The following is a 20,417-nucleotide window of genomic DNA, read 5'->3' as shown; positions in this document are numbered from 1 at the left end:
ACAGCACTGAGCCTCCTGGGGTTCAAGAAGCATTTGGACACCACTCTCAGACATAGGGTCTGTTTTTGGGTGGTCCCGTGTGGAGCCAGGAGATTGACTCCATGACCCTTGTTGGTCTCTTCCAACTCAGGATATATTACGATTCTATGAAAAGCCACAAGAGAAAGTTACCAGAAGTGAGAGTTAGATATAAGAAGCAGAAAAAAAGAAATACAGCTATACTATGTGAACTGTATTTCCACATAGTATTTCAATACAGTAGCTTGCTTTTCTATCCCAGTCTTAGTGCTTTGATTTCTAAACCGCGATAGCAATTTAATAAGAAAGATACTTTCACTAATTGAAATTAAAGGCTAATTTTACCAGATCATTGTATAGACAGAATACAGACGGCAGTATTTAGAAAGCTGGAGACTGGCATCTGCACATATAAATTTAATTAAAAAATCGGTTTATATCAATTGTTTTTATTAGATATCAGCAGTTTACAAATTTGAATTAAGAAATAAAGTTACAGAACAGAATTAGCTTGAGCTCATTCTTGGTTGTGAGGATTTTTCTTTAAGGTCTAACTATTTTTATACAAGATGTCATCAACAAAAATTCTAGACTGTCTAAAACACAGCCATACTAGATTTTCTCATTCAATACTTCATAATTTATCAAAAAAACTAAGATTGTTCTAAACATTTTAACAAGTATTTTACTAACTACTCTATATTAGGCCCTTTATATATTTTCTTTTTTTTTTTCAATTTGTACACAATACAGATTATTTTTTAAAGCACTTAAGGATTCTATATTGCATTTTTTTTTTTATAACTTTCAAAAATAGGAATAAATAGATTGTTCCCAAGACAAGATGAAATCTATTATTCAATATACCAGGTATCTTCTCTCCTTTATACTTCACATTAAGCATAACATTTTCTAGTAGGAATATTGTTTTGAAACACTAAGTCCCCATCATTTTAATGCACATCAATTTACGACTGCAAGAGCTTCTTCCTCCTGAAAAGCACAGGTTTAATTTAATTCTGTTTTGCTACAGTCCACTAAATACCATCTCAGCATACGCCTAATCTAAATTTTCTCCGCATTTCATAAGACAGTCAGAAGACAAGTTATGTTTGGCAACTAAGGATGCAACTGCACAGAGGTTTCTATTACAAAGTCTCATTTTCAAAGCACACGTTCATCCTTCTTTCTCTTCCCTGCCTCACAGCCAAAAACAGTAATAAAAGACAGATCCCAACATCTAACGTTAAGGTCACTAAGAGAAATACAAGACTGTAACAGGGAGAAAAAAAAAAAGCATATTCAATGTAACAAGTTTCTACAAGATTTCTGCTCTGTAAAGATCAAATAGCAGTAAAAAAGAGGCTGAGACAGAAAGCTCCACAACAAATATGCTGGAACAATTGAAAACATCAACAGTCTTAAGGCAACCTTCATTCAAATCAGCAGTGTGATTACTTGTGTATCCAAAACGAAATTCTTCTTTAGTGTACTTAATTGATATACAAGATGTTATGAGCCATATCGATCCTAGAAAAGCAAAATCAAACAAAAACAGGCATGAGTATTTTTTCCATTGAAATAAATTAGTTTACATTTGTACAATAAATAGTAGCTTAATTATTATAAATAGTAGCTTAATTATTAAAGTCTTTACAAAAATTGACCATAGTTTCAAAGAACTGGAACTTACAGCTCAACTGTGGGATAATTAGCCTCACTTTCAAACATACAAGAACTCCCACTTCCCTCATATGGGAAATGCAAACTGGAGGCAAGCTTTACACTATTTAGAACAGGATGTATTAATTGTGTGCACAAACATGGATCTAAGGTATTACTGTCAAATCAGTTCAAGAACCAATACAAGAGCTAGGAACTATAACAATAAGATGAGAGCAAGTAACTTCCCATGATAGAATTTCTGTTTGGATTCTAAGAAAAAAACTTTGTAAGGAAAAAACAAAAAGTCATTCTAAGAAAGGTGAGCTATCGGCTGCAGATTTACTTTTAAAAAGATAAAGATCTACTGTCTATCAAAAAAGGTCTATAAAACTCAAAACCAAATTCATTCTTTTCCTGCCAGTGAATCATTAGGAAGATCTATGACACTAAATCCCTATAAAAATAATTTAACTGATGTGTAATAAATCATATTATTTTTTACCAACCTGTATAGATGTCATGACTCCATTAGCAAGTACAGAAAGCTTTCCAGCCACTGATTTTACTCCTTGTTTAAACTGGGCTATATCAGGAGCTGAAGGCAAGACATTTGTAATATTGTAGCTTCCTAAAGGAAGAATACACATGAAGACAAAAAGAAAACTTTCTGTAAAAATCAGTCTCTTTTTTTCTCCCATGAAGATAATCACTATAAAAACAGTAGGCCTAAATCTCACATTTCTTAAATCCATTTTGCTTTTAATTTTTTTTATTTGCTCATATTTCTACCCACCCTGTCATTTTCTACACTTTGTATTCCCAGCTGAGCAAATTATGTTCGGATAATAGATGATTTACCCTGCATTTTCAACCTGCTGCAATGACATTTGTCTTGTATCTTCAACAGCTGTTCTTATGTTGCAATTTAAAGATGAATGCGTTTCACTGGTAGCTGAAGTAATGAACCCTATTTGTGTGCATATGGTCATTTGCTTGCTGTACATACACACATATTTTGCATTACTACATCAAAGGCTTGGAAAATTCCATAGAATTATAGTCAAGGTCATTTACATAGCAAGATTAAGACTCCAAAACAAAGCTGGCAATCCACCCTTCCTTAAAACAATGTAGGTTTTTGGCCAGTGAGTTATTACCTCTACTGCTATTATAAGAAGTACAGGCCCAAAAATAACAGATAGCAAAGGTGTTTCAAAACTAACTGCATTGTAAGTATTAACATGCTAACAATTACAATCAACCACTCATTAGCGAAAAGAATTACTGGCATGCCTGAATACTGCAAACTATTTGGAAATAAGCTAAATGCCTGATATTGTAAAGGACACGAATGGCAGTGAAAGAGTACTGCAGAACTATTATCTTGGAAATAAATGAAGTTCCTGATAGGAAGCATACCAAAGCAGAACATTTTCAAAACAGAGACTGCAATCTGTAGCCCTAATTTAGGCATGCAGTCAACTGGTAGTCATGATCAGTCAGAACACTTGTTGTAAAGTCAAACAGAACAGTCAGAATCAGTCACTTCTTCTTGTAAATGACACAGTTATCAAACTGCACACAAGCTCATCCAACCACAGACACTGCACTCTTTTGAACTGTAACTCCTTTTGACTGCATTACTATATACTGGCTGCCTTTTTTCTTTTTTCCCTTTTCTTTTTCCCTCCAAGGGAGACCTGCAGCTCCACTTTTCATTGCAATTTAAGATACTTAAGTTAATAGCAGGCTGAAACAGACATTACTGTGGCTAGAGTGATTTGAGTAAACTAAATGGCTGCTTCATAGTGAAAGACGCACTGTTGTCAGTAAGCTTCCCACCCCATTCTCTGAAGCAGCTAGTAGGATGGGCACACTTGCCCGTAGATTCTTTTCAAAATTATTATTCAAAGCCTCATTATTAAGGAGATATCCCTATTTCTGAATTGTAATTTTGACTTTTTTATGATCTGTTCCATTTAACAAATGCTTCAGCATTTTTGTAATTAAAGTACAAATAATAGAAATAATAATAATAATAAAACAGATATAAGTAAGCTGAGTAAAGCTCTACTCTTTTCTCAACCAAATGAATGTTCTCCTGTTTCTGGTTTTGTACAGTTATCTGGAAAACTTCTTGTAAATTATATAGGAAAACAACTTTTCTTGCGATTTCCTTCAAAATCAGCATCTAGAAGTTAGCTATCTGACATGCCATCTTTCATAAGTAATAAATCCAAAAGAAATCCAAAGTAAAGGCTTTTTCTTGCAGTTTTCTCATTTTGGTAAATAGATCCTACAGCGTTCTGTATAAGGGCAGATACCCTGAAACTGTTCCAATGTAAAATCTCATGAAAACAACTTTAGTTTCAAAGGACATTTTATACTGGCAAGGACTCCAGAATTGCAGCAGCATATTTGTTGCCAACCACTGGTCTCCTGATTATGTTCATTTTATGGAACTGATGATGGCCTTGGCATTAATTCGACACCAGACAAGCTATCAGTGCAGTAAAATTTCTCAAAGAATGGTCATCATAAAAAAATAGAGGGGTTGTAACAGGAAAAACATGCAGGAAAGGCAAATCCTATAGCCTGAATAGAACGTGAACTTAAAACACAAGAACTTGTAATTCCTGGTGTATTATTTCCTGGCTATCATTTCAGACAAGTAACAGCCCAGGAAATTTACTCAGTTTGGTCTTTGTAATATTCCTTCAAATTTACTGTTGGACTATGTAACATGGTTGCCAGTCACAGTAACTTACCTTGAAACGAAGGAAAATATTTTTAATTCCTTTATATATCTCTGTATTCCACAGGCCCTAAGAGACTTTCCAGGTGGTCAGTAATGAAGAATTGTGTGCACAAATTAAGCTTTATATAAGTACTCTTATTCAGAATACGGTCAGAAGTTTATCATGTGCACATAGAAAGGCACAGTCACATATATACATATATACACACGTATGTACAACATATATATACATATATGCTACAGAAGCCTCAAATTCCACATTCTGAGTAAGAATATTTACAGCCTATTTTGAAATGACACAATATAGTTGAAATTCTAGTTGAGTTTAACCTGCTAAAAAAAATATATCTAAAACACTAACACAATTTGCCCCACATTTAAGTTGTATTTATATTATATTATATTTATATCCCAGTCCATTATTAACTACCATGTAAAAACCCCACATAGACTACACAATTTGTAAGGAAAATATAATTAATTCCATATAAAATAATGTATATGTAAAAAATAAAAAGGAAGTACTGCTGTCTAATATTTAGACATATAGTATTGAAAATATTATAGTTTACAAATTCAGAAAGAAACAACATTTTTTTCCCCTACACCTTTTTTTAAGCGCAGGTATGACACCATGCTGCAAACATTCTTTCAACTAGATTAAAAAAATTGCTGCAATTTCTGCTTTGTTTCCTCCTCTCCTTTTTTTTTTTTTTTTTTTTTTTTTGAATGGTGGTGGTTTTTTTTAAATTTTAAATTGACAAAAACCCAGCTTAAATAACTGGTAACAGGAGTTACTTCTCTACTAGCAAATGTTTTTTAATCAATACTTGCTTTCAGAGGATTGAAACTGAACAGTCACATTTTTTTTTCCTCTACTTTTTTCCACAGATGCTACATATTGATTGCTTTTCCAGCCTATTTATGTAATTACGCACAGAGTTTTTGAGTTCTTCTATAATTCTTTTTCTACATTTCTTCACCAGTTACAGAACAAAACCCAACTGATCAGCTCAATAAAACGTTCTAGTACTTCTTACCTTTTTTATTTAATGTTATTGCACTATCCAGAAAAGGTGTTAGAAAGCAAACACGAGATTTTTTTTAACAGCCTAAGGCACCACTACCTTTCGGTCAGTCTAATTAGTACTACTTCCTAACTTGATGATCTGTACTCTCCAGTATAAGGTATTCCAACAAATCTCTTGAACTGACAAACAAGTCACAAATTTTCCTTAATAATTTGGCAAAACCAGTGTTTGAAGCAGATATCCTGATGAATGGGTATGCCATGCAACAGATTATATGGGAAGTTCAAGCCCACTAACATTTCAATAAAGATCCTCTTAGATTCAATACAATTATTGCAGCTACTTTTTCACAAATGTACATACACGTATGTTCCTTATGGTAACTTATTAAGACTACCTGATAGTGAATTTAGGTGTTATCTTACAGAAATGTTATGTTACAGAAACAGATAGCTTTTTGATACTGTGACTAGAAGCAGAGTACTGGAGTGTATCCCACAGCACGCTAGAGCGTCTCTCTGTTAAATATGTACCTGCTGGTTGTTTTTTCTGATCTTCAAACAAGTCAGCTGAACTTATAGAGGAACTTCCAGAAAGTTTTTCCAGGCGGACCCTAGCTTCGTACTAGAAACGAATTGAGAAGAAAAAAGTATTGTAATGATATGTTTCGATCTTTTGAGTTTATGTCAGATAATTAACAATGAGATTATAGATTCAGTTTTAAAATACACAAATCCATCTGAAGTTGACCATTCTGAAAGCTGTTCCCATTAGTTTTCATGTAACTTATGCAGCATGAGCTTGTCCTCTCAACTCATTTTTGAATGCATCAAAGGGTGTGGCATTTACCATTGCAACACTGAGAGGCCCATTCACTATTAGCTCTCCTAAAACCGGTCGTTGATGACTATGCAGAGGATAATACACAATTCAACCATTAAAAACAACAACAAAAAATGTGAAATAGTGGCTAGGTAGGGTTAGGGAAAACCACACCAGTTTAGCATCATGTTAACTTTTCTAATCACATGATGCTTTTATGTAAACTCTTTGCAAGTTCTTAGTTCTTGGGAATGATGATAAAATTATTATTATTATTATTTACATAACTGCTTATACTGTGAATTTTTCATTGAAAATAGAATTTTAAGTGATCCCTTGCCTTCAAAATTCTAAATAATATTTATGTCTTTTTTATTTCTAGGCTGATCCAACTACATGCCATTTGCTGAACAATTTGTGCTTAATTTGTCTTACAGTAGTAATGATGTTTCCACTTACATACACAGGGGACAGCTACTTCTATCAATAGTTTGTTTGCATCAGTTTAGTTATTTAGAATGGAAAAAGTAAGCCTTCGTCCAACATCAGACTGTTTCTTTCAAAAAACAAAGACTACTCAATCATAACCTACCACCTCTATCAGAGAAGAATGATGTTGGAGGTAAGGTTCTACTAGCAGCCTTAACTAGCAACCCCTTGAAAGGACATAGTGAACTATCAGTTATTGCAGACTGGTACATTTCCATCAAACAAACATGCAGATGGACAAAATTCTACAAACTTAAAATTTTTACAGATTTTAAGTATTTATTGGCTACTACTTTATACAATACCATGCTCTAGAGCAAAAGAATAGGGCCAAAGAATATTTTCCCATTCACAAATATTTATCATTGCTTTCTACTTACATCAGCACGATCTTGCCTTCCGAAATACATGTCTGATGAAATTGCTTTTACATTGCCGAATTTTTTTTGTGCCTCATCTGTGCTTAAAGATGGCTCATATTCAGGCTTACGACGAGATGCAGGCCTAAGAAAAAAATAACCCACATTAGCAATGTAACATTTATATCACAACAATGCAAAAAATCAAGAAAGAAGTACTATCATCTTCGTTTTGTGAAGCCTTTGTGATTTTTTTGGAAGTTGAAATTAAATCAGTATGAACACAGGACAAAGAAATTCAGATAATTAATCTGATATGGAGCGAATAAAATTTCAGTGACAGTTTTACAAGACGATGAACATACCGTATTTGAAATTCGTTAATCCTGTATCTTTATTTTTAGAGTTCATTTAAAAAGCAAGCCAAAATTATATCAACAAGAATAGAGTATTCCTACAAAACCTCAAAAAAAACACCCAAAGCACAATTCATATTTAAACCTAACAGTACAAAATGTTCAGCATCCTTTGAAGTATCATTTCCTTCTACCTCAACAAACATGCATATTCAACTATTTATTTATTTATTTTTTAACAAATATGCTCAAATAAAGAAGTAATAGCACTACGGACATCAACACCAATTTTCTGCTGTATGTATTACTGGTCAAATCTTTAGAAAACAATAGATGATGCTTGTAGTAAAAATTTGTACTGAAGTGTACAGGTAAATGAAGAATACCCTTTTAAATAAGAAGCAAATAAGCCAGGGAAGTACACAAAACCCCATATTCTTACACCCTTCCAGCTCATTACGAAAATAAAAACACAGTTGTCACTAGAAGAAATACATTCATCTTTTATCATCACAAGTAGATCTGCTGTTTGCATGCATACTCAATATCCTAATCCTGAGAGCTGAGTACCCTACAGTTTCATTCATTTGGTAACTGGGTTCTACTTAGTTCATCAGACAACAAACAAAGCAAGTAAAGCAAGCAAATTCTCAAAGCAGTACAAATATTTGAGGCTCTCTCCGTATCTTTTATCTACTATCTCTTTTGCTGAAAAAACTTTGGAAATTGCCTCTAGTAGATACGCTGCACAGCAATAAGCAAAACAGACAGTGATTAAATGTAAGAAACTAAACAGGAAAGTCAGCTTACAAAAAAAAAATCAGCTAGGAAGTAAGTTTCTTGCCTGCTGATCAAAGCTATGACCAAATTCTAACTCTAGTCTGAAAAAAAATCCCACTACTCTGACCAGGACTCAAATTCTATTAACATCCTTTCTGTACAAAAATCAGTTAGCTTTTCTTGGCATACCTGTCTGAAAATCCTGTACTTTTTGAAGTTAACATTGCATCAACGTCTCTACTATTATTTTCTTTCTTCCAAAAAGAATCTGAATTGTCATCCCATTTAGAGAAAGTGCTGCTTTTCAAATCTGAAGAATCATAGTACCTAAAATAAAAGAAGAAAAAAAAATTGAAATAGAAGGAACTCTAATCTATATTTAACCAACTGGAAAGTTCAACCTTTCTTCAGGCTGGATATGGTCATGAATATGCAGTGGACTGCCCAAAAGGTCTTGTCCCATCAAAGACAGCACGGCAAAGTTCTCATTACTTTGAAGTATTACATCTTCTTCAGTGTCAGGCAAAGCACTGGGAAAAACATTGTCAAGATAGCTGCTTGATTTAAGAGCAACCCTGAAAAAACTTCATGATAGTCCCTGTGAGCAAGGTTTTCACATTATGACAACTCTAGAAGCCAGTCTGCTCATATAGGCTTAGTGCTCTTGACATTTCACACTAAGGTATCAGCTATGAAAAAAGCCACCACAATTTTCATTTGCTATCTCCTGCCACTGTACATGTAAAGACAGAGATGTGGAAAGAACTTCTGCAAAAAGAGTCTCTCCCCTTCTTTCCCAACAGACAAAGTGGAGTACATTTAGTGCTTTGAGCAAAGGAGACTCACTGCAATGCAATCTTCATTTCACAATCTCACCACTCCACAGAGTGGACGTTACCTGCAATAGGTTCTTGAAGGGATTTTTTTCCGCTAAGAGAGGCTCTTTATGCTCTCCACCTTTTGGATACAGGTGGAAAATCTGAAGGAACAGTCACAGATATAAGTTGATACTAAGTCACTACACCAATTAAATCTTCTCCTGCTCCTGTGAGCTTAGGTTGTTTTCATTGCAACATGACATGTAAAATAAACAAAAGGAAGGCAGAAACTCCCAGACTAAAGTGGTACAGCATCAGAAAGTAGTTCTGTCTTCCAAAGCGCTTCACTCAGCTGACAATCTCACTTATAACAGCTTAGAAATATGGCAAGGTGCTATATGCTTTCTTACAACCAGGGTCATTTTCTTCTGCCCGACTGCTCAGCTTGTCCTATGTTCCTTTGGTAGCATAGTGTAGAAGCATAGTATAAAAACCTGCGAGGAAGCCATTATGTAGCAAGGCTGTTATTCTTGCCTACCAACAAGCAACAGCAATCTTCAGGAGTTCCATATGGATGCATGATTACAAACAAGGGGTGAGATGGGGTAGGACGTGAAGCAATCTAATCTCACAATGACCATCAAAACCACAGGATGGAGAAGGGGCTACAAGACCTGATTTGAATAAAATGGCTTATGTTCTCCATCTCTCCTTTTCAGATTTTCCTAAATTTACAAAAGACTTCTTCAGTATTCAAGGAGGGGAAAAAAATAAGCAGCATGTAATAAAAAATAAAATGTTACATTGTTATATTAATAAACTTTTTTTTTTTTTTTAAATGTAGCACACAAAAAAAAAAGGAAACAGCCTCAAGTTACATCAAGGGAGGTTTAGATTGGACAACAGGAAGGATTTCTTCACAGGAAGGGTGATCAAGCATTGGAATGGGCTACCCAGGGAAGTGGCAGAATCGCCATCCCTGTGGACATGGCAGTAAGAGACATCATTCAGTGATGGGACTTGTCAAGTGAATCTGATGGTTGCACTTGATGATCTTGAAAGTCTTTTCCAACCTAAATGATTCTGATTCTATATATTTAAACATTTAGACGTTTACAGATATGTATCAGCACTCTAACATCCTGCATGATTATTTGCTTTTTGGTATATACTAAGATGATACTAAAGTGACTTTGCCTCTATTTCAAAGTTACAGCTTGGAAGAAAAGACAATAACCACCTCATAAACCTTACCAAGTCCAACAATATGACTTTATACTTTCTTTAAAGATAATGGAAGTGTGCATGAAGTCCAATTAGATACTAACGCTGCTACAACTAGAAGAGCAAGAGTCAGGAACAGCTAGGTCAATTTATCTTCTAATTATTGATCTGAAATGCGTTAAAAAAAACTTTCATAATTCATAATTTGTCTGCTAGTAGACTTATAAATAATTTGAGAGCAGTAGCAGTTCTCTTCAAGGTACAAATAGGGAAACACTGAGATGATACATGTTCTATTTTAGAAGTCTGCTGCTAGTTTACTTGGTATATTTGCAATTCTGTCACTAGTGACTACGCAACAAAGTAATGACATAAAAGCCTCCATGTTTCTATTTGCCTATCTACAAGTAATTAGGTACAATTTTCCATGTTTCCTTGGCAGCAATCCAATAAAATGCAATTTACAAAAGCACCACCTGTTTCTATCAGTCCAGAAACAGCTGTTTCATCCCAATTAATGCCTGCAGGCACTCTTCTGTCTCCTTCCCAACATCAGTATTTCATAATTTGCATTGCATTTGTGCTCTGACAGAAAAAATTTGCCTAAGTTTTTGCTTAAATTTTATATTTACAGACAAAGTCTACAAAATAAGACTGCAGACATCTACACAATTCATCTAACATATTAAGATTTATGCTTTTGTATTTGGCATCTGTCTAGGTAATAGAATGATGCAGACAGCAGTAAATCTAGCATCAGACTGATATTTGTTTAATTTTAAACTCAACATTGAAGACACATCAAAGTGCCACAAAAGAAACAAAAAAGAACAGAAGTCATTCTGTCAAAAAATTCAGTAGATTCCCTCATACGGCCAATGAAAGCTTATATACCAACACAAACATAGTACAGTACTGAACAGTGAATAAGACAAAACACATAAATAGCAAATAATTCAGACTATTTTCTCAGAAAAAGCGTCTCCTTTTCCTCACATTGAATGGGAGAGATGCCATCCAGAGGGATCTTGACGGGTTTGAGAGGTATGCCCATACAAACCTCATGAAGTTCAATGAGGACAAGTGCAAGGACCTGCACCTGGGTCAGGGCAATCCCAAACATGAATATAGACTGGATGATGAGTGGATAGAGAGCAGCCCTACAGAGAAGGACTTAGGGATATTGGTAGATGAAAAACTGAATGAGCCAGCAATGTGAGCTTGCAGCTCTGAAAGCTGACCCTACCCTGGGCTGCATCAAAAGAAATGTAGCTATCACGTCGAGGGAGGTGATTCTCTCACTTTCCTCTGCTCTCTCAGACCCCATCTAGAAGTACTGTAATCAGCTCTGGGGGCCTCAACATAAGAAAGACATAGACCTGTTAGAGAGGGTCCAGAGGAAGGCCACAACTATCATCAGAGGGACTGCTGCACCTCTCCTACGAAGACAGGCTGAGAAAGTTGGGGTTATTTAGCCCAGAGACCTTATAGCAGCCTTCCAGTATTTAAAGTGGGCCAACAGGAAAGATGTGGAGGGACTCTTTATCAGGCAGTGTTCTGACAGGACAAGAGGTAATAGTTTTAAACTAAAGGAGAGTAGATTTAGATTAGATATTGAGAAGAAATTCTTCACTCAGAAGGTGGTGAAGCACTGGAGCAGGTTGCCCAGAGAAGCTGTGGATGCCCCATCCTTGGAGGTGTTCAAGGCCAGGCTGGATGGGGCTTTGAGCAACCTGGTGTGCTGGGTGGTGCCCCTGCCCATGGCAGCGAGGTTGGAACCAGATGGTCTTTAAGGTCCACTCCAACCCAAGCCATTTTATGATTCTGTGATTCTAAATACATTCATGTCATTGACATAATTATAGAATAACGTCATCTTTCCTGATTTCACAACTTCACAACTTTCCTGATTCAGATGTAACCTGAAAATATAATATGTATGTAGACCTGTGGAATTGCCTTCTGTTTTTATCCTGCTTCAAATATATTGCATAGATTTGAATACATAACTTGCATATACTTCTGTCCCACACAAAACAAAAAGCCAATACATTACCTTGAACTAGGCGAAGAGAAATAAGAGTCTTCTACCTCATCAGTGTACTTTTTCTTCGGTTTTGCAATTGTTGGTGTTTCCTGTTCTATTGTCTGCATATCTGAGATGACTGAGTGAGAAATACCACTGGGGACAGGAAGAAAATTAAGTATGTAAAGAGATGACAAAGTCCACACCCTAAAAAAATAAACAAAATGAAAGGCCTAACCTAGTTTCTGAACCCTGCTGACAATGCCAAAGCTCTTACAGTGTTTTAAAAGCTTTTTTTTTCTTTTTTTTTTTTTAAATACAAACACCTAAGAAAGAGCGGAATTTTAAACAAAAGAAAAAGCCCTCGAAAGCTCAGCTATAGCTCTCTGAAGTAGTGACAAGATTTCTGAATACACAGACTATTTCCAACAACAGTTAAACAGTCATGTGATTTTTCAGCTTGTAGTAGATAAGCTACACTTAGTCTGTACTGTTCATTAAAAACATTCCAGCTACCTTTTTCATAGTCAGCTAACAGAAGAAAAAAATCTACATGTATCTGCAATCTAAGTTAGCACCCGCCTGGCAGGTTAAAACTTAAATCCATCAGAAGCAGTCCTGTCCTCTTCCCTAACAAATACTAGATTCTTTGATGATTAAATTTCCATAACCCTTCACACTTCAGTATATTTTTTCAATTCCCAATCAAAATCAAGAATATCTGCATAAAACCAAAGAGCATCCTTAAATAGTTTATAGAACTTCACATACCTTCTGTTGCTGCCAAATCCCATGCCAAGCCTCTCTAATTCATTTTTCTTTCTACCAGATAGATTTAACTTTTCTTCTTTTGTTTTAATATCAAGATCGCTGTAGGCCAATCGTAAAGATGACACACTAGAACAAAACATATCGGTAGAAAATAAGTAGTATGCAACGTAACAATGTATTTTGTTTTCTATGTTTACTGAAAATATTCATTATTAATAGGATCACATTGTTTGTTTTTACTTGTTTTGTTTTCATTTTTCAAAATAAAACATTGCACTATTACAGTTCAAGACACGGTTTTGCATCGCCATTAAGTCAACCTAAAAGTTTTGTATTTTTTCCCCCCACTGTCATAGTTGTATGTGCTACAAAATGATTACCAAAATTACCCAGTTCTGATATATTACAATACTGTGTCATCCATAACACAATACTAGTGATGTGTTCCCCTAATGCATTCCTTGGCCCTGCTACATCTCCACCCCTACTCTTAACGGTTTTATCATGTGTTACATATACTTGAGTGACATTTACTAGGAGTAGACTATGCTTTCTTTTAATCGATGCTGCTCCCCTCTGTCCCAGAAAAAGCGTCTCAGAAGAGGGGAAGAAAATCTTTGCACATACAAAATCAAATATTTGATTTGACAATCTGTATTACAAAACCTTTGAAGCATTCACAACTTACTATTCTCTGCACAGCTAGCAACACATTCTGTCACCTGAAACATCCTCCTAATTCAACTATAGTAAATGCTCAGAGATACCATACGCCTTCCTATACCTCAATCTTAATTATTATTTTCCAGCAGTACCAATGTAGGAGACACAGAGATTTTTAATCCTGATTACAGAACTGTAGAAACACTGCTTAAAATTTAATTTGGTAGGTTAAAAGGGATACAAATAGTAATTTTAATGAGGAATATGGCAATATTTAATTCACAGACTATGGCTGGCATAAAGTGCAAATTAACATTATTAGAATCAAGGTAAATAAGATTTAGATGCTGCTTGTACACCTCATGCTCTTCAGTAGATGGGAAGTACCTAAGACTGAAAACAAGACATTTCCCTTGTAACTTTCCATCCATTTTGTACAGAAGCAGGAACGAAAATTAAAAGTTTTGGACCAAAGAGTATTTTCTTCTAGTGTGTGTCCTAACCATTTGATTGCTGAGACAGGCTTCTCCTGGCTTGCTCTTCTTCTGGCCCCATCCATACTTAACTTTAAACAAGAGTACAAGATGCCCCTACCAAAGTTCACACCCTGCTGGTTAGTGCACTCTCCTGCAAGGCAGGGGTGTGTTGCTGAGCCAGTTAGGACAAGAAGGGCACAGCATTTGGTCATCTTCCTTAACAGATAGGGATGTAGGTACCATCCTCCTGTAAGGAGTGGGACATTGCTCCTCCACTGAAGAGGCGTTTCAAATAGGAGAGTGATCTCAATCATGTGATGATTGGATATCCTCTAATTGGTGTGTTTAGAGGGACCTAGAACTTGGGTCCAGAACCAAAAATTCATTGTCTTACGTTCAGATGCTTAAAATAAAAGTCAGTCATCCACTGAATGGTTTTTGAAATAAATTTTAAAAAATCAGAAAAATATATCTTCAAACCACAGAATATGTCCAGAGAAGTTTTTAATCAATTATTACAGTTTAAGACCAACTCTTACAGAGAAAGTTGAAAATGTTTTCTAAAGTTCAGCTTAAAGCTGCTACTGCAGGAAATCTACCCAGCACTTTAAGTAAAATGATTAGCAGCCTGTTTTATGAAATCTATTTTATGAATATCAAAAATCTCTTACCTCTTCAGATTAAAAAAAATCATCAGTATCTCTATTTGTTTTAAAGTAACCCCAGTAATCTATTCTTTTGTCAGTGCACAGCAAAAAATCAAGAAACTGTGTACCAATTATAAAATTACATTTCAAGTCTCAGGACTCTCTCTCCTTCTAAAAAGCAAGCACAAAAACGCATAATTTCCATTTCATCCATGTAACAAAGTCACACTGAATTAATTTATTAGAGCTCATTACTCTAGCTTTTAAAATTAAAACCGCCACAAAAATTAGTTGGAGGCAAAAGCAATTTTTAAAGTATTCATCCTTTTTTAAATTTTGATATATGCTGCCATCTCCAGTTAAAAATCCAATAAATTAATCTCCAGAGAAGTAGAGTAAGCTTGCCTTCAGTGGGATCAGATCCATAAACTGAAGTGCATGTGCATTCCTCATGTTTGCAGACATTTTTGGAGGGTCCTGGCCACTGCAGAAAGGTTGCAGTGGACCTATACTAAAAATTGCCTTGAACCTATACAGATTATGTACTGACAAATGTTTCTGAAAAAAAAACCAAAATTACTAATGTGAATTTCTTCTAAACTGAGTATCTTTGAAGATAATATCATTAATGAAAAATCATAACTCATGAACGATACTTTTTTTTTTTTTTTTTTTTTAGTTTAGCAGCATGTTCAGGTTTGGCAATCAGTGAGAAATGCAACTTCCATGGTAAAAGTACTTCGAAAAATTACCAGTCTCTGCAATTAATACTTCTGATGCACACAAAACATCCGCAAAACATCTGCAGAGGACACGTAACGTGAGCAAAAGTAGCATGGAGGAGATTACAGGCATAAAGCTTGGTACCATGAGTTCCAAGTGATCCTGTAATTCTATAATTACATTTAAATTCAGAAATTTCTTTAATAGGTTATAAAAAATATGCATGTTAGCACTTAAGAGAGGATGTTAAAATTTACAACAGTAAAAGCGTACAAAACCAACTCTTTAACGATCTAATTTTGATGACAACTATGATAATGTTAGAAACCAAAAACACGTAGCAGAGAAATGTAATGGTGAGAACAAAGAACCATACCCTGACTATTTATTGAGAATGGACTAACAGATTTGAGGACACCAACAAAAACACTCAGAGGGTGAAAGCGGCTCCAGTATAAAAGAGTTGAAACTTAAGCAGGCATTTCTAGTCATACTTAAACTACCACCTGCTTTCAGCAGTGAAACTCGTACCCAACGTATATGAATAAAACTGAGTACCTGCATGTTTCCTAAGCTCTTAGAGAGACTGGTTAAGTTGTATTCAGGTCACGTCACCAAAACAAAATGAACTAGGTAACTAGCACTGGGTAAAGAAAAGTTCAAGAAGAAAAACCTTCTGTGGTATTAATCTTAGCATATTTTATCATTTATGTTACATTATTCATATGTATCAGTGGAATGCCTCCTTATTTTCTGCTTTAAACAAAAATAACATTAAGGTTATTTTTAAAGACAGGATTGGGTTATTTCTACAGTAAAAGAGCAACTGTCAAAACATATACCTAATGTGTGTGGGGGAGGGGGAAATAGAGCGATTACTTTTGGCCCACCTCATCCACATTTGGGGATTTTTAATAAGCAAGATTATTAAGCAAGAACTGAAGTTTTATTTGCATGAACTAGTCTAAGGTAACATTTAAAATGTTGACAATTACTTCATTAACATGAAATTAGGCATCATGGTTTACTGTTGTACATACAATTTATACTTACAGTGGCTCTTCCTTCTCAGTTTTCTTACTGCTATGAAGATCCTGTTGTTCCTTCATTTTATCTACAGCTTGTGCTTGTTTTTCAATCTCATTAAAGCTTTGACTGCTGACTTTTTGTGCCCCCAAACCGCCTTTTTTGGCACCAAGCTTGATTTATTAAAAAACAAAAAATAGAAGTCCCAACATTATAACTGAGACGATCACCTCAAATGATTTAAGAGTCAACTTTGAAAGCAATAGCAAACGCTATATACTGTTAGGGAGTATACAGCACAACTTTAATAATTATTATGTTGTATAGTAATATAATCAAATTTGTTGCAATTGAACCATTTGTTTCTCATTCACTTAAATCACAATTTATACTTAGAAGTGGCAACAAATTTTATATATTAGTTCTTATTTTTTATATTAGTTCTCACCGGCCAGTGCTAGTGTCTTATCTTACTATTAAGGATTGATTTATTCATATTTTTAATAAATGTGTACATAAGTATTTAATGATTTAAGGTAGTACAGCAATATACAAGTTTTGTACATCCGTGTATGCAAAACTCAAACACACAATGATTAGCTTTTGCATGTGACAAAGCACAGTGAACATTTTTAGATAAATATGTCATCTGAGAGGTTACAGTTTTGCGCTGGTTCTTTTAAAACAGTTCTACTTCTAGCTCATTACTTCAATACAGGAAAACAAATTCTTTCATTCTGATTATTGATTACTTAAAAAACCCTACTGAATTCTACAAATATGAATCGACACAATGATGGAGATTCAGATGTGGCAAAGCCCTCAAACTGCTGTTCTCAGTCTCCCATGCATTTAATTTGTCATCTGCAACACTGCAGCAATATGAATTTTCACAATATTTTTATCTTAACCTGTTAGCACTTTAATGGCCTCATGTAAGAGCTCTGGCCTACGCACACAGAGTTGTACAGTTTTAGTCTCTGACACTAGTTCACAAACTGTACATGCACCTGTGAACCCAGTTATGTTCTTACTGTAAAGGAACATATCTGCGTAAGCCATTTAGAATAAATATGAAATTCCTCTTGCATATTAGGGCCCTCTAGTGGGATCAAGGAATAATACTGTTCAATCTAAACAAATCTGCTATTCATGTCAGGACAGCACCCAAAAAAATGAAGCTCAGATATACATGTGGAAGTCTAGACAGTTCAGTGAGCTGCATACATGTAAACACACTTAGAATTTATCTGAGGTCAGAAAACAACCAATTAATCTTAAGTACTCTACTACAGAGTAATAGCAATTTATTAGACAAAAATTCATCTTAACAATAACCCATTTTGAAACAGATCATTGGCTGTTTGATATAGAACAGATTTTCTATTGCATTTTATTTTCATCGATTGTTACTGATACATGTACTGTTTAGTATTAACATACACAATACATTTCCAAATTGCAATCTACATATTTCCAGAGATCTGTAATACAGAGAAAAATATGCATTAACTATATAGACTTACCCCCTTCTTAACTTGATTTGACTTCTTTTTTATGAAGGTGGTGTTCTCTGCAATGATTAAACGTACGTTACTTGACATACAATTTCATTAATTTCAGAATTGCAAAAGTTAATTTCCATAATTTCAGCCTCAAAACAGTTTTTCTATTTTTTTTTCTAATGCCTTAAGTATTACATTTTCTACATGAAGAGATTTAAAAACTAAACTGAGTTACATAGAACAGAGCGGTGAATATCACTAAGAAAAGGTAGGAAAAAGACTCTGAGGGTAAGGTACCTCTTGTCAGTTCTTAATAGGAATAAAATTATGGCTCAGTTTCTAGTTGTGGATACCAACTAGTACACAGACTTGACATTATAAATCAGACTAGAGGTCCACTTGATCCCATACCGCTTCCAGGATAAATTGTTTTCTGGATAGAAAGGTACTGGCTATGTTTAAAACAAGCAATGATACAGATAAAACATACCTGTATCATCATAAACATACAAAGTGTGAAAGTTCCAGCCTTAATGCTTTGTATTAAATATTGAAACACAGTAAATGAACCTACGTTCTGCTCATCACGAAATCTGACGGAACTCCGAAACTTGGTATTCTTAATGAGACCTTAGTAGACCTAACGACAGGAAAAATATAGTGTGCCTTATTGACAGCTACGTTGAGCCAAGGTATAAAACTCCCAGAATCAAAAGTTTTCAATTACTGACTCCTCCAAAATGCTTGTACATAAATGAAAACTGATTTGAGCTGAAATTTAGTTGGAAACAGGCTGAACAAGCATATACAGAACAGAGATTCCTCATGTAAGATAGAACTTTTGATGTCCAAAACAAACAAAAAAAGCACTAGTTTTATGAGAACATGTGTCATAGATACAATTGAGAAAACCAGGAAAGCACATGTGGGTAACTCTTTTCAATCCACTTGCCTCCATCTCATAAAAAAACAAACAAAACAGCGAATAAAAAGAAAAAACAGTGATGAAGCAATATGACACTCTCCTCACTGTTAAGTAAATTAAGATTCCGGACACTTAAGATTTTGTATTACAAATACAAGATTTGTAAACTAAATTTTTATGTTTAGTTTTCTGAAAAGGAAGCAAAATCTGCCTAAATAGAAATAGGGACCTAACGTGTTTGCTTAGCATAAATAGCAGGCCATTCATCACAGAATGGTTTAGGTTGGAAGGGACCTTAAAGATCACCTAGTTCCAACCCCTCTGCCATGGGCAGGGACACCTGCCACCAGACCAGGTTGACAAAAGGCTCCATCCAGCCTGGCCTCGAACAGCTCCAGAGATGGGGCATCCACAGCTTCTCTGAGCAACCTGTTCCAGTGCCTCACCACCCTCATGGTAAAGAATTTCTTCCAATATCTAATGTAAATCTCCCCCCTTTTAGTTTAAAACCATTCCATGTTGCCCTACCATTATCCGACCAAGTAAAAAGTTGCTCTCCGTCTTTTTTATAAGCCCTCTTTAAGTATTGAAAAGCTGCAATGAATAATCACAGCAGAATCACCCAGAATAATCACAGCACAACGCTCTATTCCACCCTGTGTGTAGATGCACAACTTCAAGCAGCATAACGGAAGGTGTAAAGCATTACTGGTCACCTATATTAAGTCTGATATCTATAGCATTTAAATTCATCAAGTCAGCTAGGACAAGATTGATAAAACCAGAAAGCAATTAACTAAAACTGATGGATACTGTTTATGAAAAGAAGTTGTAACACAAATTAAGATGTTTGAAAGTAACTCATGCACACTGCTATTAAACTAAGAATTTCACATATCTCCCAGTCACACATTCTTAGTAAGTATGAATATAAAAGTACACTATACTGGCTGCTATCATCTTCTGCTTATGCTCATTACCTAATGCAGCTTTTGGTGATGTACTAAGGCAATCAACACTTGGTCCATGTTCTGGTCCACCTGAAAGCATGATGAGTAACAAGGTTAAGAATATCAGAAGACTCATTTGAATGTTTAACATATCAAAACACAACTCACTGTCCTCAGGATACTGTTTGATATAGATACCATTACGTGCTATTTCTGTCACAGCTTTTCCAGTTACTAACAGAGCAGCATGCACCCAAAGATTCATCTGAAATCTTCTGAATCAGATTTTAATTTGGATTCCTATTAAACATTATTAAAGGAATATGTTGTCCCACACAGTCTAGCATAAATCTTCTAGAAACTCCTTCTTCCCCCAAATACTTAA

The 20,417-nt window shown here is 35.0% G+C and overlaps 1 protein-coding gene across 2 annotated transcripts in view; it reads right to left on the bottom strand.

Annotated features, from left to right (window-relative positions):
- Window positions 1-451: 451 nt before the first annotated feature.
- Window positions 452-20,417, bottom strand: part of ARFGAP3 (ARF GTPase activating protein 3) — a 33,349-nt gene continuing 13,383 nt past the window's right edge. The window contains exons 7-16 of one of the 2 annotated variants that reach the window (XM_083842090.1): window positions 20,063-20,122; window positions 18,179-18,225; window positions 16,680-16,825; window positions 13,118-13,243; window positions 12,377-12,553; window positions 8,468-8,605; window positions 7,164-7,287; window positions 6,006-6,096; window positions 2,190-2,311; window positions 452-1,548 (exon numbers count right to left, since the gene is read on the bottom strand). In XM_083842090.1, the coding sequence (XP_083698216.1) occupies window positions 1,531-1,548; window positions 2,190-2,311; window positions 6,006-6,096; window positions 7,164-7,287; window positions 8,468-8,605; window positions 12,377-12,553; window positions 13,118-13,243; window positions 16,680-16,825; window positions 18,179-18,225; window positions 20,063-20,122 (1,049 nt within the window). In that variant the 3' untranslated portion in view covers window positions 452-1,530. The remainder of the gene's footprint in view (window positions 1,549-2,189; window positions 2,312-6,005; window positions 6,097-7,163; window positions 7,288-8,467; window positions 8,606-12,376; window positions 12,554-13,117; window positions 13,244-16,679; window positions 16,826-18,178; window positions 18,226-20,062; window positions 20,123-20,417) is intronic. The other variant, XM_083842091.1, reaches the window with a different exon arrangement.

Source organism: Anser anser, assembly GCF_964211835.1.
Source record: "Anser anser genome assembly, chromosome: 1".
Classification (NCBI taxonomy): Eukaryota; Metazoa; Chordata; class Aves; order Anseriformes; family Anatidae; genus Anser; species Anser anser.
This window is presented reverse-complemented; position numbering and strand designations above follow the sequence as displayed.